This window comes from Scophthalmus maximus, chromosome 19 (assembly GCF_022379125.1).
Source record: "Scophthalmus maximus strain ysfricsl-2021 chromosome 19, ASM2237912v1, whole genome shotgun sequence".
Taxonomy (NCBI): domain Eukaryota; kingdom Metazoa; phylum Chordata; class Actinopteri; order Pleuronectiformes; family Scophthalmidae; genus Scophthalmus; species Scophthalmus maximus.
Genome location: NC_061533.1, coordinates 9,567,510 through 9,595,246, shown reverse-complemented (window position 1 = coordinate 9,595,246; position 27,737 = coordinate 9,567,510). Strand labels below are relative to the sequence as shown.

At 39.6% G+C, this 27,737-nt stretch overlaps 1 protein-coding gene across 4 annotated transcripts in view; it reads left to right on the top strand.

The window, feature by feature from the left end:
- The window catches only part of ipo11 (importin 11), an 89,636-nt gene extending 62,120 nt beyond the window's left edge, over positions 1–27,516 (top strand). For 2 of the 4 annotated variants that reach the window (XM_035638798.2, XM_047328943.1), the window contains exons 28-30: positions 5,711–5,806; positions 7,292–7,376; positions 27,275–27,516. In XM_035638798.2, the coding sequence (XP_035494691.1) occupies positions 5,711–5,806; positions 7,292–7,376; positions 27,275–27,439 (346 nt within the window). In that variant the 3' untranslated portion in view covers positions 27,440–27,516. Of the gene's footprint in view, positions 1–4,285; positions 4,510–5,710; positions 5,807–7,291; positions 7,377–21,114; positions 21,261–27,274 lie in introns of those variants that run through there. The other 2 variants (XM_047328942.1, XM_047328944.1) reach the window with 2 other exon arrangements.
- The last annotated feature ends 221 nt before the right edge of the window (positions 27,517–27,737 follow it).

The following is a 27,737-nucleotide window of genomic DNA, read 5'->3' as shown; positions in this document are numbered from 1 at the left end:
AACAGGTGTTGACACAGTTTTACATACAAACTTAAAAACATGAGTTTGTTTTCTGTCGAGCTTCTGTCTGGCTTTTCTTGTCTTATTCATTTCACGTTAGGCTGTTATCTACACCTAAGTGTGATATGAGTACAGGAAAGCAAAGTATATATATATATAAAAAATAAAAAGATCCTGCTAGACTTCACTTGCCATCAAAAGTTTCCCGGTTCATTTTCTAAGTGAAACTTCTCTTGAAGTGATTCAAAGGACTCGCTGTGGGTTTTAATGATAAACTTTACTTTTGATGTCCCTGTCTGAATGTATTATAGTGCATGTTTTTATCAAGATTTTTGGAAAGTCAGGATTTTGCAATCCAGATATGGTGATCATAGACTTATAGACGGGCGTGAAATCCTTTGTTACGCCCCCTCCCTTCGTCTGGAGCGGCCGTTGATTGTGGCAGCCCCGGCTGGTTACGTTCTGAATGACAAATCCACTTTCTCACATACAATCATCACTTCAATTTGAACAGGTCCATATCTTGTCCGTGGCTGCCCTCAGAATCAACTAATATTTTTTTTTCCCCCATAAGATTTAACAAAGCATCTCACGATAAGTTGAGATCATGGGCAGCCTTGCATTGAGCAATGATCCTCAATCTTTTAGCTGTATACATGTTTTTCTCTATAATGACACTTCACAAGAGATGGCCAAACTTTGTCTGGCCATTGAAAATAAATATACACTAATATGTGGATGGGATATTCTTATGAGTTTATTATATACATGTGTTCCTTATCAGGGTCATTTACCCATTGGAAAAAAATGTTGTCTGCACGACTTTACTGCAAATTGAGATTATAAACAAATCATTGGTTATTTGTCGACCAGATTTCTTTGGTAATAAATATTTTGCCCTTTATGACTCTGCTGACTGGTGTTGTATAAATATGTTGCATAAGAATATTCCAGAGATTCTCCTTTCGAATTAGCTTAACTTTGGAAAGAATGAGTCCAAGCAGCGTTAACTTTTATGCAGTCTAAGGGCACTGGGATGTTTCATTTTGTATTTAACATGCACGGCCATGAGGCCATTGTCACAGAAGACTGCTTTAGTCATCAGAACCTCTTGTTCAGCCTTTTTTTTTTTTTTTGAGCTGTACCAGTTCATCATTGCTGACAGTTTGCTTTCAATGTCAAAGCTTCTGTTAGGAAATGCCAATACTCGACAAGAGTAAGGAACTTAGTAAATAATCATTTACATATTTATTGGCTGGATCTGATGTGCTCACATTAAATTATGCTTTTAACTGTGTTATCACAAAATGTGTATCATGAGAAGAATACATTTAAATATATATATAGTTAATTAAAACATTTTATTTGTGTTGTTGAATTGTGCTGTTTTGTTGCAGTAGGGGACAATTTTTTTTTGTTATGATCGTTTACCCAGTTCATAAAGATTAGGACATACGTGATCGTAGCACACCTGGCTGTAGTTTGAATACATGCATACATGTGTGTGCATGTGTGTGCTTTTAATTATTGCTTTTAACACTTTCCCTCTTCAAATAATTTTGGAATACATTTTTTGTCCGTAAGGGTCATTTCTCAGTGCTGTCATGTATTTCTCCTTTTAATTAGTAGCTTGATATGAATTGAATGCCCGATCGATTCCAATTAATTAATAATCTAGCAGTTGAATCAAAAAATAACTTATTCATCTTCTTAAGCTACTTACCCCACCAAAGAATTATTTATGGTCAACTCTGATGATCTAAAATCAATGATGCTCAACAGTATTAAATGTAATCATGTGGTTCGAAAGTGGCCAGAGACATTTTTGTTTTCAGGTCGACCAGCCTTCTGCCCCATTCTCATGAATGCAGTATTTCCGTAACGCCTTGAAGGAAGCGGTTCAAACATTCACTTGGACTCAAGGATGAACTGATGACAGATTTTGGCTGTCAAAGGCCATGGCACTGCGACCTCACAAAACATGTTTTTGGTCTTAAGGGAATTTTTTCAAATAACCAAAATTTTAAAGGTCAGCATCACTGTGACACCATAATATTCTGCATTGATTAAAGCTATAACTCGGAGGAGAAAAAGGGAGTAGGGACCACGTTTCACATTTGGTCAGACACTGAATCTTCATGAGCCCACCTTGAAATTGTGTTGTGTAGAGCTGTTGTGCTGCCAGGTTGAAGATCTGTGTGAAGCAGAATCTGGCGCTTCATTGTAGCAGCATCAACTTCACGTGATTGTCAATGCACCCACGTGACATGGTTCTCTATCAGACTTCTGTAATAACGGTCTCAGTGAAGAAGAGGACATTTCTAGAATCAAACATGTCACATTATACCTAGTTTTAAAATCCTTTAAGGTTTGGACAACAGTGTGGCGATGCTTCTATGAATCCATAGGATTTTGCCACAGTACAGAAAGATAATCTGAATGCAGCATGATGAAAAATAACATAGTTTTGCTCTCTGTGGATCAGAAATTCACACTGAACATTTCAACCTTTATTCGTTACTCTTCCGTGTGTTCCCGCAGCTGCCTTTTGTTTATGGAGTGAGGGCGATACAGAAACCCTGTTATTACTGTGACTAGTTTCTTTTCACGTAGCCCGTCAGGCTTTCAGATGAAGTTTTCACTTAACGCTGATTTGAATGGCACGCACAAAGCAGCGGCACTTGTCAGCAATTTAGAAATAAATCAGTGGAGAGTTGCTTGGTCTGGATGAAAATGGAATTGACAGACATGTTTTAATGTGATGAGTACAGATGCAACAGTTAATCGATTAATCGATTGGTAATCGAATACTAAATTAATCGCCAACTATTTTGATAATCGATTAATCGGTTCAAGTAGTTCACAAAATTCAATGATTTCAGCTTCTTAAATATGAATTTGTTTTGGTTTCTTTGCTCCACTATGACAGTAAACTAAATATCTTTATTTTTTTGAATGGCACGCACAAAGCAGCGGCACTTGTCAGCCATTTAGAAATAAATCAGTGGAGAGTTGCTTGGTCTGGATGAAAATGGAATTGACAGACATGTGTTAATGTGATGAGTACAGATGCAACAGTTAATCGATTAATCGATTGGTAATCGAATACTAAATTAATCGCCAACTATTTTGATAATCGATTAATCGGTTCAAGTAGTTCACAAAATTCAATGATTTCAGCTTCTTAAATATGAATTTGTTTTGGTTTCTTTGCTCCACTATGACAGTAAACTAAATATCTTTGGTGTGTGGACAAAACTTAACATCATCCTGGGATTTGGGAAACACGATCAACAATTTTCACCATTTCATGACATTTTATGGACCAACCAATTAATCTATTTAATCGAGAAAATGATTGACAGATTAATCGATTATGAAAATAATCGTTAGTTGCAGCCCTAGTGATGAGTAGTCTTTAATGTTATGAATGCATCCAGTTGCTGCCAGTTAGAGACTATAATCAGGTAATCACGGACGAGGGGTTCAGTGATGAATCTTGCTCTCCCAGTAGTGAAATGTTCCTGACTAAAATGAGCAACTATAAAACTTTACCTGCAATAGTCAATCAAAAGGTGCCTGAAGTATCTATTAGCCTATTATGCTCATATGTATCTGCACGCAGTACTTAATTTGTGTGTGGTGAAGTGGGCGCAGGTCCCGCGACGCATACAGAAGACAGAGCTGAAAACAACATGCTATGTTCTCGGAGGCCCACTCACTAAGCTGGCCTTAATTTGAAATAATGTTATGGCAATAATTGAAGATTATTTCAGGCTTCTCCCCACAATACATGCAAAAGCCCACATTACCACATACCTAACTTTGAAGCTTGCAGTAATTTCTAAATATTAGTTTTTCACAGCTCATAATAAGGCAACACAAAGCCGTATCTTCTTCATCGACCTTATGTTAGCGCTGACGGAGCGATCCTCCTGTGGTTGAACCAGGTTAGCTGCTGCCACGGTAGAGCCGCCTCCATGTGTTGTTGTCACCATCTCGTTAATCGGAAACATCGAGCTTGTTTTGGAAAAGGTTAGCATCAACCAATCAAAGCACTTAAACCCATTCATACACATATTCATACACCGCTGCTATTCAACCACACTTGCTGTCACATGGAGGCAACCTAAATTGCTGTCAGAGGCAATTTAGGTTTAGGTTTCTTGCCCAAGGACACCTCGGCACGGTTTGTGGACGACCTCTCTACTTCCTGAGCCACAGCAGCCCACTTTACAGTTGCACACCTCTCTGGTTCAGCAAGTTTTCTTTTGATCCCCTATAGAATTATACATGGTCAGGCAGCTGCTCATCAGAGATCTACCGCAGCCCCTTGTCACCAGCAAGTCTCCTAGTTCCTCGCATCAAGGCTCGCCGGTAGTCCCTCGATCTGGGCAAAAGCTGAAGGAGACTGTGCTTTGAGGAAGTAGCTCCTAATCTTCTTAACTCTCTCCCATTTGATTTAAGATCTGTGGACAATAAAGAAAACCTTTAAAAAGCATCTCAAAGCCCCCTTTGTTTATACCTCTTTGTTCTGCTTTTTGCTTTAATCCTGTTTCATGTCTTCCTGTATGTCAATGGTTTATTCCCCCTATGCTATATAAACAAAAGTTACTAACTACATATGATTATTCCTGTCGTTCAGCTTTCACATTATGCCAGTCTTGATGGTAGTACTCATAATATGAGCATGTGTGTCGCTAGTTTACACAGAAAAGATTCCTGTACACAAGAAAAAGAAGACATTTCTATGTTTGCTGCTTGCGTATGCGTCTATCATGCTCTGATTTTCCTGTGAACTCTGTGAACTGCCTGGGGTCTACCTAGCCAAGTACTTGAACTGAGAAGCTTTCGATGCATCAGTACCTTAATGCACACATGCTCACAATTTGTGTCTTCTCCCTACCCACTTCTTCTTCCTATTGTCATGGGAAATGCCACTTCTTTTGCTCTGCTTAAAGAATGACTGCTGCTCATGTCAAAGCCCGGCTGGTGGGTGGTGGGTGTTGTGAGCAGGCATATTTTAAAGATCTTAGGTTCAGCAGACCGAGTGTCTTCAATGTACTGTAAATGGGGGAAAAATCACCATGATGGCTATGGAAAAAGAAAAAAATTTAAAGCTGTTTGAAGGCAAGAATCCTTGATGATTTTCATTTTTTTCACACTTGAATGTTTGCTTTGTGACAATAAAACTGCATTCATAGCTTCAAAATCACCCACATCCTATTTGATTGATCACTGCAGTAGCGGAATCTTTTGAAGGATCATAAAAACAGAGAAATCTCTTCGGTAAAAGGTTACTACATCATTGTTTAGGCTTTTTTGATTACTCTGTTTGAGCTTTGTTGTAGTAAAAATGTCCAACCCAGTGTGCACACAGGGAATAGAAAGGAGTGTTAATTCCAAAAGCCAAAGGTGAAACGGTGATGGCGAGATGCACAATCTGGACATGGGTGCTGGGATGTCGGTTGATAGATGGCACAGATGCTCGTTTCTCTGGCTGGCCTTATGTTTTTTGACAGCCACTTTATCAGGATTTAACCTGATCTGTCGCACTCTGTTGTCACGTTGTTCCCGATGGCCATTTGCCTCGTTGGACAAGTACCCACCTCTTCTCTGTATCGCACTCGCCCTCTCATTCAAACAAACACACTGCTGGTAAATTAATGATCTCATCAGTAATGGGTCTGTGTCGTCTGTGTGTTGTCAGCGTGATCCAGGACAAGTTCTGTGGCATCATCAACATCAGCGTCGAGGCACTGCATGATGTAATGACAGAGGACACCGAAACGGGCACCTTTAAAGAGTAAGTATGAACGAGGAGAAGGTTAAGAAGTGAAGTTAGTAATTTTGACAAAACGAATGCATGATGTACAGTTGAAATTTTTATGTTTAAATTATAAAGAAGGGATTTAAAACAATGATATAAAAGCAGTCACTCAATGACAGAGTGCTGTAGGAGTTTGAGTGGATGTGATGGACAGGACACAGAAAAATAATGGCCCGTGAAATGATCCAGAAAACACCAGCTCACTATGGAAGGAGACACTTGCACAGACGCCTTTTTAACCCTGAATATGCCCCATCACTCCCCTGCTCCCGCTCTCTATCCCAGTAGCATCGTACCCATTTCTCAGTAGATGTTAACCTGCGTGCAGCCTCCCCTTTTTCCCTACTGTCAGAATCGTTTAGCACCCTGCCAAGATGTGCCAGTGTGAAATGACTCGCAAATTTGTGTGGAAAAGGTTAGTGTAAGTGTTTGCCTATTTGCCAGTGATGTGTTGAATTGTTTTGGTTCCCTGCTGTGCACACATATTTGTGGATTACTGTTTCCTCTGAGTTTTATTCACTATTTGTAAATGCAATCAAGTCAGACATGTAGCAGTAATCCCCCTGCTTGTATTGAGGAATTAACAATTTTTAAAAAATCTAAACCATCTGTCCTTTTATTCCTCTTATCTTAAGTGGTTGTAATTGTTCTTGGGATGTGTGGAAAAAAACAAACAGCAGTGTACAAGTCAAACTTAAACCATATTCATGAAATTGTCACAACTGTTGTTTTAAAACCATAACTTTGCCCCTTGAGGACTTGAACTTGTGGCCAACTATTGCTTCCTTATACATGTAGCCTTTAGGGAACAAGATTATCATTCATTCAAAGTCAGGTTTCTGGCCACTTGATGAGTGTAAGTCCAATAATCAAACTCTCCAAACTCTTGAGCTGCTAACCTCTTCACTATGTTCACCAGGTAGTTTTTTCACTTAAAACGTCCGCCTGCTGTGGCCCCAAAAAATATGCGTGCTGAACCATAAGTCAAATTGTTGGCTGGACAGTTGAAAGAGGTGCTGATATTCCTTATAAAGCTCCGTAAGACAAAAAGAAAAATGACTATGACAGACCCCTTTCACATTTCCACATCACCATTTGATACATTGTTGAGAATATTATTGATTGCTTTCAAATTGTGTTCATTGGAAAGTTGTCTACCTGTTTGTTCTCACTCACAATAAGGATTAGGTGAGATGAACGAAGGAAATAACAGACCCCATACAGACTCTGGACTGAGCACAAAGGTTTCTCTTGTAATTCTCTCTGAATGCATATAAACCAATATGAATAGCAGTCAGTGCCACGAAAAAAAGTGCCAGAGGGTTCAGCCTTTTTTTGTGTGCCTGTGCGTGCGTGCGTGCGTGCGTGCGTGCGTGCGCGCGTGTTCATGATGTCCCTTCTCCTACCTTGCTGGCTGATGTGCGCTTATTAATATTGAGTTTAATATTATTGTGTTTGCAGCTGCATGCTGATGAGTCATTTTGAGGAGCCCAAGCTAAGTGATGATGAGGAGCCACCAACTGAGCAGGACAAGAGGAAGAAACTGGTGAGTCAGACACAGACAATTGTACAAACACAGTGCAGTTTTATTTGACAAAAACTTTTTTTTTTATCTTGCGCATTTGTCATTTTAGATTTTCGACAAAAAGCAACAATGATGTGATGTTTTGTGTTCATTTTACCCAGGTGTCTTTTTCTATGTTCTTTGATGACACACAGTCTTCTCCTGTTGTGACGTCCCCATGCCACATTGGCACTCTTAATACAAAATAAAAAGAAAGAAAATATGCAACACAAACAAACCCCTAAATTTAGAGCACAGAGAAAATGTATACTCACAGAGAAATGTGTCCACTTGCACTTGTTACTCAGGGAATAGTTCACAGCCGCTTCTCGGCTACAATAGGTTCTTCAGCTTTTCAGAGGGAGCGCCAATTAATCACTTAAGCACACCCCTTGGCATGCGAATGTCATAGAAGCCCGCTGAAAGTCACTTTAGTTAAGCGTAGATATTGTTGAGTATCCATAAATAGCTTCTAGGTTGGGGATACAATTTAAACAGTACATTTATGTATGTATGTAAGTGCATGCGTTTCTCTGCTGCTGTGGAATTTACTGACATTTTAAACATTCCTCTACATTGTAAAGAATATGTCTTCTCCGAATGAGTGCCTCAGCAAGATTAAATGCATGCAAATTAGATTTCATTTGAGGTGCCGTATTTATATCCTAGTTTGACTTTGTGTGACTTTTTCTGCATGTGTGAGTATGTGTGTATTTGCTGGGCAGTATCCCACTGTACTTATCACCTCAGCCCAGACCCTGACTTCTTGCTCCATGGAATAGAGAAGAGGAGACTTAAAGTCGCACCTCTTTCGGCTTAATGTGTGTGTGCGTGTATGGATGTGTGCAAGTGACTGGGGTGCCCACGTGAGACGGTGTTGAGTTCGAGGAGAAAGTTAATGAGGAAGGAGACCCCGTGACATTTATTAACTATAGTTTGTCTTTCTTTATGGCTGCTGACCTTGGGATGTGCGTGCACATTTATGTTAAAGCATTCATGTGCTGCAAAATTTGTATGTTTGCGCCAGTCTGAAAGAGCCGGTGAGAGATTATTCATAATAAAATGTAACTGTGGTGTTTATGCATCAATCCCTCACTTTGATTAATTTATTCAGACACTGCCAATGGATCATATGTGAATGGATTAAAATAAAAGCAACCACCGCCTCAATGCTTAATTGTGTTCTAGGTGTACTTGCACTCAGTAGCACTAGACTTTTGTTAGCTCTCATCAGAATCTGGCATGCATGTCCAGCGTCTGCAGGGTTAGGTGTAGGGGGCTGGTGCATTGACATTCAGTCTGCAGGTGAAGGCAGCAGGCCTCGCTGTGAAAAGTGGAACTTGAGATTCTCTGCGGATGACAAAGCTTGAGGTAGTGGAGGAGGTGGAGTAATACCAAAGAAGTGACTCACCTCTATACACAGCAGGCAATGGTCTTAAAAACCTCCCTGACCAGAACCTGACTCTGTCCACCTCCTTCTCCAAGTAGGTACAGTCCCACCCATGTACAGCCATCATGCCTCTTTCTTGTTGCTTTCTGGTGTTTCCCTTCTCTCCTCCCCCCCCCCCCCCCCTTCATCTGCCCTCATCATTCTTTCTCACGTTCTACTTTTGCACCTCGGCTAATCAAGCAGTCTCTATCACAGCCTCTCTTCCAGTAGGGGATATTTGTTTGACTGCGCTGTGTTGTCTTGGCGTGTTTTGTTTGCCGTCTCCTATGGGGCACCTGCGTTCCATTTCCTGCATAAAAGATGAATAGATTGACTACAGGGGGAAAAGGAGCAATCATCTTGATCACTGGTATTCACATCACTCTTTCCAATATTTTCCTCACCACCGTGTCTCTACTTTACAATTCCCAGAGTAGCTCTTTTATCTTAGTGTTATGTATATTTTTATTTTTTTATTTGCTTTGTGTGTCCTTGTTTGACCTCTGGGACCTTTCCCACCTTAGTAGTTATGACCTTGTCTGACTCATGAAACACTGCGCCAGATTATTTTCTGATAAGAGAACAGTGACTGCAGCTCACAGCTCTATAGGAAACAAATTGTTCTTTTTTACCATAGACTCGAGCAATTCACGTTTCCATGTTAGAAACTTAGTGGTTTTAGTATTTAGCGATGGTTTTCCTTTGAATATTCTTTAGTTAATTGTATAAATGTGCTGTTTAAATAAAGTTAGTTGTAATTCAAGAATACAAGAGTGTGCCCTGGTTAGCTGGTTGGCATATTCACAACAAACCAGCAATGTAGAGCCACTCTTGGACTCCCTGGCAGAGGTGTGACTCTCTGTAGACAGTAGAAACAGTTTGGCCCTTTGAGAGAGTAATTGTGAGTGACTGTGTTGCACCCTGGCTCGCACCTTTACTATGAGAGGTTTTTCCCAGTGTGTGTCGGTGGGAAATGTCAATAGAAAGCTGTAGCCATGCTTTTTCTTGCAGTTGCCCTTGCTATTAGTCAGCTTTGTTAAGAATTAACAACCCTTGTGTTGCATTTTCTACCACCGTAGAGGAATCAATCCTCTCCACATAAGACTTGGTCTCTCTGCTGGAGCATGTGAACACTTGCTATTGCCGTCAGCAGCAGCTTTGTATAAGCGGCACAAACACAGGCAGAACACTGACTTCAGTCAGCCAGTGTTCTCCTTTTTATACTCGGAGCACAGCTGACAGCTGACATACTGTATGACATAGACTGCTCTATGTCATATGTCAGTCTATTTCACGCGCTTTTTCACAGTTTAAGGAGGAGCAATAGAATTTAACTAATTTTCAAATCTGAACAAAAAACCCTGTTTTTTTGGTTTACATTTCCCGTATGAACATCGTATGCCTTGGAATCTAAGATATTATTCAAAACAATAGTGTGGATATCCTGTTGATATTGATATTAATCACACTGATCACGTAGACTTGTCATATCAGAAATATATGTGTTTCGATAATACCGGATTGAAATGCAGATTTTATTATCATTATTATTATTATTATTATTATTATTATTTGTTAGCTCTACAGTTTGTGTTCTGCAGCTTTTGTCAGGCTATTTCACATTCAGTAATTATTCTTTTTTCTCAAAATTGGGACCCAAAAAAGATTTCTCCTAAAAAGTTCTGGCTCGAGGTCCAACAGGACCTGGACTGTCTGGTCTCATTTATACAAATCACACATACACACAAATTATATTTGATAAACTGAGAATGCATGAAATCTAAATGGTCCACCTTTTAAATATTGGAGTTTGGTTCATACCAAGATTACCTGCACAGCTCAGTGTTCTTCTTCATCTATCATTTCATTCAGAGTTTGCCTCATCACTGCTGCCGTCTTCTGATATGTCCCTCACTTTGATCTGAGTGTTCCAGGCAACTAGACTGGGCTTAACTGATGCTGTGTTTGGGCCTTGATACATAATGTATCATTTGATTCTTGTGCTTCATCTACAAGGTCAGCGCCATCAAACAAGAAATGGGGATCAAAGGCTTTCTCCGCTGAGTACTAATGACATGTGCTCCGTCTCTGTTGTGCTGCTGGCACACAACCACTTGAGTGTTTTCTTTTTCTTTTACTATATGCCAATGTACATGCACAACACACATGCAGGGTATTGTGCTGCATTTTCGCCAATAAATGATTAAAGAAATAGAAAACGAGATAGACAAAGGTCCCCAATCATGTAGGAGAAACTGGGTTATAATGAGGGGGTGGGTTGCGATACCTTATAATTGAATAGTGATGGAGACCAGATGTGATATCAGGTATTGAAGCATCAATATGCAATGCAAGAACTCCGTGTGTTGTCTAATATCAAAAGACAAGATATGGAGTTCTTTGTCCAGAGAGCTGCTCTCACTCTAGTGCCACGTCGTGACGATCCAAAACGTATCGCTTCTTTTGGTTAATTCCGTCACAGCTGTTTTGCAGCATCCCAGGTACACACCCTCTTCTTTTTTCTTTTCTTTTTTAAAGTCCCATTTTGTGTACTCTGTTTATTGTTTAATGCAGTTTCGATTTATTTGAACAGAGTGCTTGATCTAGTCATTTATAGCATTTGCTCAGGATGTGTAACTGATGAGATTTTTGTTCCAGGCTATTACGCTAATGAGTTGGTTTTCAGAGCAAGTTTTTTTTATGCGATTAGTATTGGTAATGGCGGGATATGATAGCATAATAAACATTATGTTCACAGTTAGAATTGTAGTTTTCAGAACTATATAGGCGATCATGCTAATTGGAAATTTAACAAAGAAAAGTCTATACATATGGTGATTCTTACTACATGAGAAGTTGGCTGCAGCTCAAACAAAGAACTCCTTAGACAATGATCTAGAAAGGAGCGCGTTTGTTTGTGTAAGAGACTGAATCATATGATTGTTTTAAATCACATTCATGAATGTGCTTTAAGAAAGTTACTTTTTTCTGTCTTCATACACGGCTTTCTGTCATTTTCTGCCACTAAGGGTTTTGATGTTGGAGTGACTAATTCAAATGTATGACGGCAAATGTTCAACTTACATTTGCACTTAAATTTTTCTTTGTTTTGCCATTTAAAAATTTTTTAAAAATTAAAATTACCACTTTTGACAGAAAATATGTCAAAAAGAATACAAAAATATGCTTTCAATGCAAATGCTTTCCTTATTAACAAGACACTGGAAGATGTTTTGACAAGAATAAGAATCATAATTGCTAAAGTCTTAAGCAGTGCCTCACTCTACTGTGGAAAAAGGAGCATGACAAATGTTTCCTCAAGGTAAAATGTCAATTAGACGACTTCCTCCAGTATAATTTTGCTGATGGAGTGGCTTTGAAAGGTCATCCCATTAAATGTTTTGAAATTTGAGAAGAGGAAGATAAAGAATTGTACCTATTACTTTGTTGCCTCGTGGCTGTTATTGCTCAGAGTGAATGTAAAACATTTTTCCGGAACTTATTAATAAGCCGTGAAATCATCCCTTTAATTTTCATTATTTTGTGGTGATTAGCAATAAGACTTATTTAGTTACCTTAAATGACAATCCCATTAAATGTTGAATGTTTAATAAAGGAAATGATAGAAAGTAATACCCATTACAGTAATACCCAGGAGCTGTTATTGCTCAGAGTGAAATTAAAATGTTTCAGAAGCTTTTATGAATTACCAATTAATCATAAAAGAGTTCTTGTCATTCAACAGTTTATCATTATTTTTTTTAATGAACAATCAGACTGACTCTAGAGGTACCCTGAAGGTATATATTTATAGGAAATGAGTTTCAGTGCGTTATCAATTCACTCCGGGCCACACAAAGCGGTAGTAATGAAGACTTACCATTCTTGCTCTATTATTGCTCCCAGTCTCAAGCAGACCATCAGTGTCAGCATAATTTGGTTTTGTTGAATAACAGACCTCTCCGACTGTTATTTTGCTGCACAAGATATGAAGATTGTCCTTTGTGCCGCCTAAGGCACACAAGGCTATCCAAATTAGTTTCCATCTCTGTCACTTCTCAGATTCACAGCCATTTGTCCCTGAGACTGTTGAGTTGTAGGCTCTTAGAGAGTGGCAGGGTTGTAAATAGGTTGCAATTAACTACTTTTTGAACTCACAAAAAAAACAAGTAAGTGATGAAGCATTCTTGTGAAGTTAATCAGAGTTACAGTATATTTCATAGGCAGACTTTGAAAGCTCTACCCTGTATCTCTGGGTAGAGCTTTCAAAGTCATTGTGTACCTTTAATAACTGGCTACATAGGTAGAGTTAGATTTCCATGCCAAAGGAATGTGGTTTATATAGTGTCAGCACTGTATTTTGTGTACAGTAAATTGAAAGATGGTTTTATTTTTTGAGTTGAACCACTGGAGCTGCAAAATAGTTATTTGGACATAATCCCAAGTCGAAGCAAAATAAATCGAGCATATTGAAAATGAAATGCAAATATGAAACTATCGCCCAAGCATTTACCTTTTTTACTGGTGGGACGACCCTGCTCCGTCAGGTAATCACCAGGTGAGGTTAAACATAAATTTTAGATTGAATACAGCAGTATCTGGAGGGTCCCAGCCACTGTTGGAAACTAATTTCATGGCAAAATCTTAAAGCGACTAAAGATAGAGATAAAGTGTGTGTGCTAACGTCACTGGCGATGTGCGCCGAGTTCCATTCATGTGAAGGATATGGGAGCATGTCCAAGGCACTGAATGTCCCTCGGAGTACAATGAGGCCACACATGATAAAGCTGCAAAATATGGCACGCCTATAAATCTGCCCAGAGCAAGCTGTCCTCAACTGAGTGGATGAATGGATAACATTGTAGCAGTGTGGTGCTGTATTTTCCAACTGTTTCAGTGATATTGAGCTTTTTTCCTTGCTGACATTTTCTCTTATAGAGGTGTGTTATTAAGTGTCTGAGTAAACTAGCAGGAAGGTCTCGAACTGGAATACATTAATGTTGTTAGATATACCTCTTCCTTTCCTGCTGTGCCATGTCAAAATGTATGGGTCTGTTAATGCCCATGCACACTTGGCTGATTACACCTCCCAGTACTTGACTCAACCATCATCGTTGGCTGCATGGTGGCCTCACAGCAAGAAGGTTCTTGGTTTGAATCCCGGTTTTGAACTAACCAGGGCCTTTTTGTGTATAGTTTGTAGCGGTCGTGCTGTGGAGCTGCTCAAATGTTGCCGACCAACATTTCTGAGTCATATCAATGATCCTTCAGACCAATAATCAGAGGGTCATAACCGCTCCCTCCTCAAGCTGCACTCCAACCAACAACCAATCTGGCCAAAATTCTGCCTCATGCTGCTAAAATCAGGTTTTATCAGTGCAGTTTAGGATGGGCTATGTAACACTTCTATCATTCTTATTTTTGTTGATGGAGCCTGGTGACCCCACATTACACCAGCAAAGTGTAGCTCATCTTCAACCTGAACAGAAATCAGGCAGAATAAATGAGGATATCTGTGAGGGTGTGAAGGACCTTTAAGGATCCTGAGATGACTGAGTGTTCCTAAATATTCTGATTAAGCTGTTCCATGGCAGCATCGTATCAAGACTGTAAGCCGCTGTTATAAAAGGCATCCAGATATTAAAATGTAGGACATGCACCACAGGGAATGCTCAAAATCATTTTGGCCAATTATGTCTCTGTCAGTCTTTGTGTTAATGTTGCAGCTGTGCAGATCAGACGATGATGATGCCAAAAGTGTGTTGAGTATATACCTGTCAGCTCTTTGGATTTATTGGGAGTTAATTAGTCTGATTCAAGTAATGATAATAATCGATCTTTGGCCTGACAGTTCACAGTTGTTAAATTGAATCCTAATGCATTTTAATTACCAGTGTGACGCCTTTTCTTTCTTCATGTGGCTCATTGAAACCAATCACCGTGATTCTGATGGTTTACCGGGAGAGCTAGAGAACCTGATGGGTGTGATTCACACCGCTGCGCACTTTCCCTCACCTTTCGCCCTGTTCATTCAAATTAAGGTCTTGTCAGACAAGTGACAAAATGATTGACTTGTTGGTCTTTGCTCAGGAGAGGTGGATTGATTAATTAATCAAATACACCGTTAACCTTGATTGACTGAGAGGAAATGTTAATCTACATTTCATCATCCATTAGCATATTGCTGGCAGTTCAATGACTCGTGAGGGATTTCAAGCAGGCCATGTACCCCTGATGCTGTTTGCGAAATTTTCAAGCTATTATGGGTGGAGCTGGCGAATAAACTGGCCTATTAAAAAAAAAAACATAAAAACTTATGTTTCTTGTGTTACACAGAAGCACTGGGGAATCATCAATGCTGTGGATCTCTGACCTGAAAGGGAATCATACAGCACTAGTTATGCACTAGTTGTTCACATTTTGCCAGGACTGGCCTGTGACATTTTATTACCTCTTAGAGAAAAAATGTCCCAAAAAATAATTAGTTGCAGTGGGAGTTTTTGTTTAAACCATTAATTAATGACTACGCAATTTTATTTATGTATAGTTGACTGATACATTAAGATTAAGAAAAATGTGAAAGTATATGAAGGACTTGGTCTGACAGCTGCCGTTGAATACTAATCTTATTTTGTCTCTCAGCCGCCAGAAAGTAATTCATCTAAAAATTCACCCTTAAATATGTATTCTTTTTTTTTCGATCACAGTTTAGATAAAAAAATATCAGGATCAGATAGAAAGAAACGTACAGTTACAGTATCACCCTAAGGACACATCTCAACCAGGTTTGAAGTTTCCAACCCACTGTTGGAAGCTTGTAAATAATTTAAATGTTATGTTTTATGCTTCCGAGTACCTCTGTTGCTATTGACGGCTGATCTGCGGAATAGTGTGAAAATGGTGTGCACGCTCTTGCTTGTATTTTAAAGAAAAGGTTAACACGCTTGTTAAAACACTGCTCAACAGCACTACTAGTGGTCACAGGCTCCACTGTCACTGCCCAGCCATTAAATTTAAATCTGCATAAAAACAATGTCTATCGTGTTAAAAGCTGGAGTGTTGATCTGCATTTGGCTGTAGATTAGTTTGAGTGATTGTTATAATGTCGGTTGTTCACAGCTGCTTTAATACTGCATGAGAATCTTACCCTTCAGTTCGTTAAATGCTTGCAGCTATCTGAAGGCAGCAGGACATGTTGATAAATCTGTTGATAAATCTGCACCTGCTGGTTTGACAAGTGCTGCACCAGAGCACAGTGTCATTATGCACGGCTGTCCACTGTGTTTACCTTCATTAAATCACGTGCAAATAACACACGGCTGCAACAAAATAAGGCCATACAACACATTGTGCACACATTTCAGCTGCTTGTCCCCCAGTGTGTCCTCGCCTCCTTCACAACTTTCTCTTAAAGTAAAAGTAGCATGTCGTGTTTTATTTTTATTCTCTTTTCACACTTTACGTTATGATGTAAGTGTTTCTGATGTAAACTAGAGTAGAAATTAAACTTAATTACTGTCAAATTGATGCAGACATATAAACTGCTTACTCAACATTTTTAATTATCATGTTGTTATGAGTTCAGGTCGTGATTTACCATCAACATGATTTTCTTGTTTCGCTGATGGCACAGCTGTTTTAGAGCAATGAGACCAGTTGACTGCCTAAGAGTGAATTTATTTCAACCAGTATATATTTTTTCCCTGTTTCCTTTTTTTGGTATTGTTTTTTTTTGTGCTGCTGCACCTACATGAACCAAAATAGCAGGTGCACTTGGAGAGATGCCCACACAGTCTCTGCACTCGAGACCTACTGCTTTGCACTTGTCCAGGTCTTTGTTGAAATAAGTAAAGAGCAGGATACTGTCCATTTACAAAGCTCAAAATCCCAAGATATGAATTCTGCACCAAGACCGAGGTTGTAGTGTATCACAAATGATGCTACAATACTTGTATCTGATGATATCATTCAGTTTAAAGCTTATGTAATATTTACCTTCAAACAATTTGTATCCCTTATAGTCATGATTCTCCTGGGTTGTTTCTTCCCCCCTCTGTATCCCCACATTGTAAAAGTCTAATTCTACAAAAGTAGAACTCAGTCTCACAGTGCCTGCCAAAAGGCAAAGCAGATTGCAGACAGGATGTTTCATGTCACTGTTTGACCAAACTTGGAACTCAATGCTTCAATTGCAAGAGTTACATCCAAATCCACTGAAGCACTGTGGAGGTTTGCATCTTAAAAATACAAAAAAGGTTGTTTAAAATTGCAACAATGAATTACTTCTTAATTCATTACAGATAACCATGGCCGTCCTAAGGTTTTTTCCACCGTAGCCCTTGTCCTCGAACTAAAGTGGAATTTGATTCGATGTGAAGGGAAAAAAATGAAGAAGTTGCATGGAATCACTGAGAAAATTATTTAAAGGCATGCTGTTTCCAAGATCATGGAGCTGTGGACTCTATCTGGCACACACTTAATCTATGTACACTGGTGCACACGTGCATTTACAATCTCTATGATAATCTATATATATATATATATAGCTCTATAAAAAATAAAACACTATCTAGAAGAAGAAAAAGCCTGAACAGTTATGGCATTATTAACAAGACTAATGTCAATTGGAATGATGTGTGTACTGAATGCTTTTTTGTAGATACAGACTTAAAAAACACTTCAACGGTCATTACATAGTAATTTGTCTTTGTGTCAAAATGCAGATTTAATTGTATCTCAGAGCGAGGAGTGGTCGACTCCCTCGCTTCTACACGTGTTTGGTGGTATGCACCCTTATGACAAACTGCTAGAGGGCTCTGACATTTACGCCCTCTAATACTAATTATGGTATTACATTCTGCCGCCTCATTGGGCGAGGAAATTGCTGCACTCAAGTTTTAATGTTCTAATCCTCCCTCTAAGTCAAGAGACCATGGACTAATGAAATCTGGGGAGAAAGGTGTGTTGGTCCCTGTGTGTTTGTGTGGGATGATCTTGCTTCCTTTTTTTGCCCTTGTTTCTCTGACTCATCATCCTCTCCTATTAACTTCCTCTTCTGTTTCTTTTTATTTAATGTTGCCGTCTATTTTCTGTATGGTTGATCAGTCTCTGTGCCCAAATATGATAACGTTGACAAATGCATTTGACCTTATCTCCCAACTCACTGTTCTGTCTCACAGTGTTGTGAAGTGTCTCTTCTTTGTGGTCAGAGCAGCTTACCTGTAGGACCCACTTGTTATTCAGACCATGTCCACACATTTAAAAAAAAAAATGTTGTTTATGCAATGGACACAACATAGTTTCGAATTTTCAGTCTTTTTGCTGATGACCTCTTCTTTTTGCTTCATATTGTTGCTATCTATCCATCTGCTAAGATTGGGTGTTTTGATTGGGTGTTTTTTTTTAAACATACAACTATTCAAGTGAACACATTTGGGTTTGGCACACCAAAAATTTGACTTGCAAGAAAGTGGAATATTCAATATCAGGGACATTCAATAGCACCATTTTGTTTTTGTGCAGTCAACTAACAGTAGAAATATTGTCGTTGACAAAACCTGTATTGTAGTAAGTATAGTATGTTAGCATTTTCTAAATAAATGTGTTTTTAAATGTTTTAACTTGGCTTATTGTATTTTAGTTCCTTCCCCTAACCCAAATTTAGATTATTTGACAAGAGTTTTGACAAATCTGAAGAAATGACCCCAGTGATGACATTAGGGTTGTCAGCTTGGCCAAATAGACTACAAAATAAAGCCTTGTTTATAAATATATTTAATTTCGCTAATCAGCCTAACATGTCCTGACACCTAACAATGTCCCCAATGCTGTCGTTGTCCTGAAAACCTTCTCCAGAAACATTGCCAATATGGGCAACATTTTTGATTTATTAAAATTATTACCATAAAATGATTGTATTGTTTTAAGATCTGCATCTGGTTAGAATATCTGTGCCCAAGAGATTTTTGTGATTTAAAAAAAAAAAAAAAAATTAAATTCAAGAAATATGAGGAAGGATTCTAACTGACACAGGGCTGTGTATATAGAGTACATGCATATGTTTATATATAGCTGCAACTGTTTGCTGAAAGATTTTATTATGTAGGTGTCCTTCAGTTAGGGCAGTGTATGCAGGGGCTGCGGTAGATAACTGATATGTGGTGCAGTAGGAGAAGTCTGAGGTAATAGGATTAATGTCAGCCTCGGATACTCAGCAGGCCCAATCTTACCAGACCAGAGCTGATCTGCCAACACATGCATACATACACACACACAAACATACACACACACAAACATACACACACACACTCTCTCTCATGCATATTATCCAGTAACTACAGTCTCACGTATGCTTCCATAATTTCATACACAAATACAGGGCCTTACTTCCCATATTTTCTGGCATTTGTAATCACAGTCATGCTTCTGCAGTTCTCCCCTCCCTCTAAATGTTTGATGTTGAAGTTGTTGTGGCTTTAGACAGTATTTAAAGGATAAGCCTGGCCAATATTTTACATTTCTATCATCAACAAATCCCATAAGTGGAGCAAGACCAATCATGTGTTAGAGACTGTCCCCACAATATTTCCCATCGTCCCTGTCTTGTCTCTGGTACATACCGCCCCAAACCCATTCGTTCCTACTGAACCATTACTCAAATAGACGTAAACATTTGTCGGGGACTATTTTCATTCCTGGAATTTGTCTGCTACTGAGACAAAGTGGTATCGATTAAGAAAATGTCCATGTTCCTCATATTTCAGACAGGCTCAGGTTTTTTGTGTGTATTTTTGCTCATTTTTGGACAATGCAGTTCTTTAACAGAGATGATGCTGAATTTGGCTTTGGCAAAACTTCTTTGTTGGTTTGGTATTTTTGTAGGATTAGTTAACAATACAAAAGACATAAGGTCACCTTAAACCAGATTTTGATATAAAATGTATTTGATTTTGGAAGAACAAATCTTTTTTTCTGCATTATCTGTTTGTTTGTTTGTTTGTTTTGCAGTATGTTAATCTACACTATCCCGCTTTCCTTTGAGAAGCCTACAATCTTATTACGACCCTTCCACCATGTGTCTGGGCTTTCAGTTGGCGCCAATAAGCTTATTTCATGAACAAAGGGACCATCTAAAGTCACATGTCAATTTTGGGTGGAGGGAAAATTGCACATCACGCCATAGAGTTGTGAAATCTTGCCGCCTCTCATCAGTTGTTTGCACTCTGGTCATAGACAAAACTGCAATCACCATAAAATTGTTTACTCACAATTCTCTTAGTAATGTCAACACCGATGGAACAAGTTTGGCCTGTGGGCATTTTGCATGATTATCATTTTCATCATCATTATCCTAATCCCAGATTTTTCTCCTCAGCATATCTCCCCTACTTCTGTATTCTGTCTCTGCTGCTTTTTTCCCCTCTTCATCCGCTCAGTAGGAAACTGCCAAACCCTTTCCACTTTCTTCACATCTCATCTGTCTCTGTCTTTTCATCCTGCCTCTCATTTATCTTCCACTCTCTCTGAGGCATGGAGACCCTTGCTCTTCTATCTTTGAGACGCAGCAGGGGGCATGTCACTCTCCCTCTATCCTTTCCTCTCATCATCACTCCATTTTCCTTCCCCTTTTCGGTTCTTATCGGCCTACGCCGGGTCCCCCCCGTCCCCGTCCCCCCCTCCCCCGTTCCTGCATTTTTGCCTTGACGGGAATAGTTGGTTTTGTGTAACATCAGATTGGCTGTGCTCTATATCTTAATGCAGATTGCTCGTGCACATTCAGTTCATCCCTTGGCTGAGTTCCCTCTCTCTTGTTTTTGCCCTGAGTTGAATGCTGTTGTGGTTGCACTTCTCCACAGGGCACAACACTTGTATTGGTAACATATTGTTTCTTTTTAAAAGGACTTTTAGCTTTACCTTGCAGAAACGTGCCTCAGAGTGTGCAGACTATGATTAATTTACATCATAAATTACACCTCTTTTCATGTTGGTGCATGCAGTCTGAAGACTTCACGTAATGATTCTTCCTGTCTTCAACCAGGATAGAGGCTAAATTAGCCAGGATAAATGAAAACCCCTGTGCGGTTGGGCAGGGCCTCTAACATTTAAGAAATACAGGCATTAGAAATGCATCAGTGGCAATTTATGTTCAAATAAAGTAATTAACACAGAAGTGCTATACCGACTTTTTAAGGCATATTGATATATATTCAAGTGGATTGTAGGAGGAGACAATATAGTTTAAATCAATATATCTGATTTTGCCTAATATAACCCATTTCTTTTGTAAAACAGTGCCGGTGCTCGCATCTCACCTCTCTGACACACACAGCGCCCCCACTCTCCCTCTGCGTCTGTGCACAAACCTGGCCCCACTCGCAAGTTCATTCTGCAACATAAAGGGAGACGCAGCGACGCGCTGGCTCACACTGCAATGGATAAACCTGGTTTGTAAAAAGCAAAATAGTGGTTCAATAATTTTGAGATTAAATATTTTATTGTTTTTGCAGAGCTGTGTGTTTTGTTTGGTAGGAGAGCAAAACCTGGAATGGCCTCTTTTTAATCAAGTCGGTTGTTGTTGTTGTTTTTGTAAATGACCTAAGGAGCATTCTAAGAGACAGGTTTATTTTTATTTAATATAGTCTATTCATTTTATCGCATTTTTCATTCATGAGTTTTGAAGCTATACATTTTTAAACAGGGTGGAGGAAGAGAGTTGGTGCAGTTGTAGGCGTGAGTGCCACGCTATGCACCACATTAACCTTACATCATCTGCCCGAGAGTGTAAAATAATAACATGCCCCAGGAAAATACCTTGAGAAAAAAAGCCCAGCCTGACCCAGTATCTGCTCTGTGTGAAGTAACACTGGAGAAATGGCTGTGGTTACCATGGTATCCATGTGTGACAGCGGCAAGTTTTATAGGTCACAGTGTCGTTCAATTGGGCAATGGATTAATTGATTTGTGTATGAGAGAGACAACTCCACCATTTGCCGAACATAAACTCTAATCCTGGACACTACAGATCAAGGTCTCTGACACATTATTGACCCTGTTTGACTTTGTCGACATTGTTTTATTTTTCAATAAGAAGTAACATCAGACCAAGTATACACTGGGTCAAAAAGGATTATAATACCTCAATTTTCCAGCTTGATTTAAATTTACATAATTCGTTTTTTCAGTGTTTCTGAAATGACAGTTTATAGGGCATTCACACGGTGTTGGAATAATCGGAAAAATGACTTCCTGACTGGGTAATGGCTTGTACCGAAGTTTGTGACGACATACACAGAAACATGCTGGAAGAAAGAGAGTGTTTGGTTGATGGTTAAAAAGGAATTTATGATTAATGGTGCATATTTACATATTGCATATCCGATTTTTTTGATGAGTAAGAAAAAATTATTTATAAGCCCGTCAAACCTGACCCTTCAATTTGATCTTTGTTTTTATGCAAGTAATGGAAAGAGGTGTCAATGTGCTGTTCACACATAAATACGACACATTTTGTTTACAATGTTTTATTTTTCCTTATTCCGAATTGAAAGCACATGAACATACAGCGGTCGGAAAGAAAGACTTCACAACTTGGGGAAATAGGACCTTCCGAATCTGAATAGCATGTGAATGCTCAATTAGACCAAATGAACAATGGGAGATTGTAAAAAAAAAACAAGCAATTGTGGGATTTTTGTTTTGTTGTACCTGCAGTTTACTTTGCTGTCACCTTCTTTTGGAGTTCACCCCAAACCATCTTGATGGGTTGTACATCTTGAGCTCAACTTTGATTCCCGGCTCAGCCCCTCCGCATGCCGAATTGTACGTGGACAAGACTCTGAGCCCGAAATTGTCCCTGACAGCTTTGCCAACAGGGTGTGAATGACATGCTGGACTAAAGGCGTTAGCTATAGAAGCACTGTGTGAATGTGTGTGTGAATGGGTAAACGTCAGCTGTAATGTAAAGCGCTTTGGGTGGTCAACCAGAACAGAAAAGCCCTATACTATATAAAGGCAGTCCTTTTATCATTTGTCATAATATATACAAAACATCATTTGACTTTTTCCACACAGTAAACTCTTCTTTTGGATGGTAACATAAAAAACTAAGGTAAAGTTAGGTTAAACTTATTTGACCGATGCGTCACAGAAATCCACAAGAAAAAATGAAATCCTTTTTGCATCGTTAATCAGCTCTTGGATTTATAGTCCCTCACATCACCAGTGTGATCGACACGATCCTCTGAGTCATATTTGACCACTTGACAGCAGCTTTTCAAGTCAAGTCAGCGATGCTGAATGTGGCATGGTGGAAGAGGCCTGTAGCTGATGTGTCATAAATTAGCTGATGAAATTAACATCTGCCCGCAGTGTAATCAATTGAAACCCACGTTGTCAGCATCTGATTACGCAATTCCTATCATACAGCCCCACCGCTAATTACATCACACTAAAGGGAGTCTGTGAGCGCGCTCTCTCTTTCTCTCTTGCACAAAAACCTTGTACTGTATTTGTGTGTTTATGAGTCAGACACGAGGAGCCATGTGATGGGAAGCCACGAGCTAGAATATTGTAGGTTGTTGCATCATTAACTCCAGTTCACACTTGCCTGTCTGACTTAGGCCCTGTTCAGACCTGGTATTCAGGTTTGTCTTCTCTGATCTGATCACGGCTCTAAGTGCATGACTTGGCATGCGTCTCCTCGACTGACCACTTGTCACGGCATCTCACTTCCCAGCTTCATATTCAAAAACGGCCGAACATCCCTTCTGTTCCGCAAAAACGGAATGATCTTGGTTTTAACCAGTGTGACAACGACAGGGCGGATCTTTGGTCAGTCGTCATGTTGGTTATTTCAATGTCGTCGGATTGCTGGGGCAGTTCTCGCCACACGACTCGCAGTCTCATGATTGGGAGTCGTCTCGAGTTCACACTACACAACTGACTGGCCCAATGTCGACATTGTGGCAGTGAGATTGAGATTAATTTACTCTGCCACAAACAAATTGATATATGGGAAACACTGAGAAGTGTAGAAATGTAGAAACGTCCCAGACCACTTTCGAATGTGGTCTGAAAGTTAAAAAAAAAGGGAAAGAATATTTCTCTAAATTGGTCTACTTGTGATTCTTCTGTAAACTGATCAGCAGTGAATATGTAGCTGCTGGTTAATTCCCAATGCAGCTCTTGTGACACGTAGCTGGATTACCCCTGTGTGTGGGCCTGTCACTCGGCTGATTTTGAACAACGCTGATGTTTTTTACAGTAATGATGCGGGACTCCTTACTTTGTTTTTGCTTTTGCTTTGGAAAAGGGCAGCCGTAGTCCGGGGATTACGTTAGAGATGAGGGCTTTCACAGGCCCGTTCATTTCATCTGTCTGCCTCCTCTCATGTTGCCCACTCCTCTCTTTCCTCCTCCACTCTGTCCTGAACAATGAGCTACAGCTACGTATCGCTGGCTCTCTCTTTTTTTTTTTGCGTCACTCGCATTCTTCATGGTGTTCTCTTCTCCGCCAGCTCCTGATAACCTTGTTCTTGCACAACGATTCTCATTTCTCCAGTGACTTTCCTTTTTGCCTCTTTTCTTATTCTTCTTCTCATTTTTCCTTTCCACATGCTAATCCTCACCTCTTCTTACCTTGTGCCTCCTTTGTTCTCTCTTCCTCTTCTCATCTCTGTCTCGTTTTCCCCCGGGGATGACAGTGGATCATGGTTATTCTTACTGCCAGCGTCACTCTTCAGATTGGTTTGGATCAGTTCTGATTTGTAAGCAGATTCTCAGCACAGCAGGTGTCCTCAGAATATTGCTCCATATATATTTCTATGTGAAACATTTTTCGCTTTTAAGCTCATGTCTCCTCATGAAACCCAGTTAACATTTTGAGGGTTTTTTTCCTCTCAGTTTAACCGTATCTACTTCTGGTGCATCTCAGCCTCGTGTTATCCTTCTCAGTTTACTCTGTTGTTCTTTCATGCTTTTTCTCTGGCATTATTTAGAATGTTAATATATAGATATATTCAATATACAATATACAGTACACTGTTATCATAAACACCTGTTACCAGTTTCAGTTGTGTACATACAGGCATGTGTGTGTGCATATGAGATGCACAGTACACTTTAATTGCATGCGTTGTTGCTGAGACATTGAACACTGTACGTGCAGACTTTTAATTGCCTGTAACCAAAGGCCTTAATATTCGGCACACACAAGGCAATAGAGGATACGGCCAGACAACACAAACACACACACACACACACACACACACACACACACACACACACTCCAGCAGGTCTTTGCTCTGAAGGTAATTATGAAGGTTAGATGACACTTTTTCCATTAAGCCACTCTTCACTAGTTTGATTGCACTGTAATGACAAAGAACTGTTTAGCATGACAAGTATTTTTTCTAGTGATTGTCAGTCATTACAATATTTAACTTCTCAAAGGACCCACAGTTGTTTTTTTCCCCCTTATCTCTTTTATCTTATTCTTTCTTTTTTTTGGACTGTTGGTTTGTGAGGCTCTTCTGGGACTGTAGGTAAATAAAAGTGCACACTCATGCTCAAATGTCAGGATTTTGTCCGTTAGGAGATTTGGTGAGTGAGGGAGTTTGTGTTTGTGTGGTTCAGTGTGCAGTATGAAGGGGGTCAAGCCTATAACAATAACTAATCTGTGGGGAAATCAAAGCAAACCGAAGTGAGAGAGGGAGACACGAGCAACTGGCCTAAAAAGTTCACAAACACACACAAATACACACACTGACACAAAGTTGCCATCTTTAAGGCACGAGTCAAGAGTGTATGAAATAATTAAATACCAGGGGGTACATTTGCATAGTGCAGAATGTCCTAGTAAAAAAAGTCATATAATTACTTTTTTTTGGAATACAAGAAAAAGTTTAGAGTTGACCATAGTGTGAAAGAAAGATTGTATTGTAATGAAAGACCTTTCTAATGAATTTGCTAATATAGTGCAGGCTTTCAAACTTTCAAACTAGTTTTCTTATTTCTTTGCTTTTTGCTGGTTCCCTAGCTTCACGTCCACAGAAATAAATATCCTTGCCCACAGAAATATGTCAGTTCTAGTCAGCCGTCCAATTCTTTCCTGGTTTTTCGCTCTGTTTTCAAGGAATATTTTTTTGCCAGAGTTGTCCTCAACATAAGATGAATGGCAGCGGCTGTGTATACTGAATCATTGTCTCTAACTCAGGGTTTGTCAAACTGGGAAAATCTTACAATTTCTGAGTTGCCTTTTTGCTTCACCATTCATCAAAAATGCCTCTAAAACAGTACAAGAGTGATCATTGTATTGCCACCCTGCACAAGTACTGACAGAATTGGGAGTAGTTCATTTTTTTCTAAGTTGAAGTCAAGTTTACAATTGCTACTATTAAAAAATAAAAATATATCAGTTTTTTTAGGGTTTTTTTGTTCGGATGGAGTACCTCTGTGAAAATGACTATCTGTTTGTTCTTGTCATACTTTCTGTGTAGAGTTTTTTCTTTATCCACTTTGTTGCTGTATAATGGAAATGCAACGTGTAGTTTTGTCCAGATCAAAGGTAGAATTCAAAAAATCATCAGGATATTTAGGCTTTGCACATAAATAGTTCATGACGTAAATATATGCAGTATAATAGAAACTTGTGAACCAACACAAGACAGGTTCAGCCAATCACAACTATTTGTCTAGAATGGGGCGGGTTTGATACAAAGACCAACAGAGCATTTTAGTAAACGAAAAGTAACAAAGTAATTGCACACACAAAATGTCAGTCTTGTGGGATTACTCTTGGATTAAACTCCACTTGACAGAAGGTCGGAGTTTACAGGAAGTTTTTTCTGTTGTCTTTTGCAGCAAAAATATGTTTTCAGTTTTCGAGACTGGGAGAATCATCCCGACTGTGAAGTCTGGTAAAGACATTGTGAGAACACATCAACCTGGGTTCTCCACAGAACAATATTGTGAAAGCCCCAAAATGTTCCACCTTGTGTGGGGAAGAATGGGCGAAAAGAAAAATTGGGATTCCCCAATGCAGACATATCCAAGAAGAATAGAACTTTGATTTGCTGCTGAAATATTCAGCAACTCTGCATTTACTCAGGGGAGAAATGGACTGAAAAGGAAATATCTGCTTGACACGTACTGCAATTTCTCAAGAAATTCTATATAATGTATTTTTCTTTAGACCATTGGCCAAAAGGCTTGCTCTATTTCATTTGGAAATCCGTATTTGGTACAAGCAACGATAAGAAATTTATTTTTGGTTTAATAATGAATGCTGTGAATGTCTAACAGTGCACGACTGATTATGAGCTGCTCATTTTCTGTCATTAAATGTGACACCTTTGAAGCCCATGGTCTCTCTCCCACGGAGCTGACTCGGAGACACTTCCTCGGGCGACATCCTATCAGTCTTCTCATCCTCCGTTTTCTGTATCCCACTGCAGTTGGCCCTGGAGGACCCAGTGCACAGCGTTTCTCTCCAGCAGTTTGTCTACGAGAAGCTGAAGGCGCAGCAGGCCCTGATGGGGGACCAGGGCTTCGGGGTCCTGATGGAGACCGTGGACACGGAGCTTGTCCGGCAGCTCCAGGAGTTCCTCCAAGGCCTCTGAATCCACAATCTGTCACTACCTTACACATCATCTTTGCCTAGTGCTACCCCCCCCCCCCCCCCCCCCCCCCCCCCCCCCCCCGTTTTTTTTAAAAACATACTCGGCCCAACGCGTGGACCCAATCCAGTCCTACCCTTCCCAGTCTCTACCCATGCTATGCCTTATCTATATTCAGTCGACTGCCCTCAGCTAACACACATTATCCCTTTCTCTATGGAACTCCCCCCTTTTAAAAAGAATCCAAGATGGGGTTTATGTTAGTTAAAAAATGTCAAAGCACCTTCACATTTTGAAAACG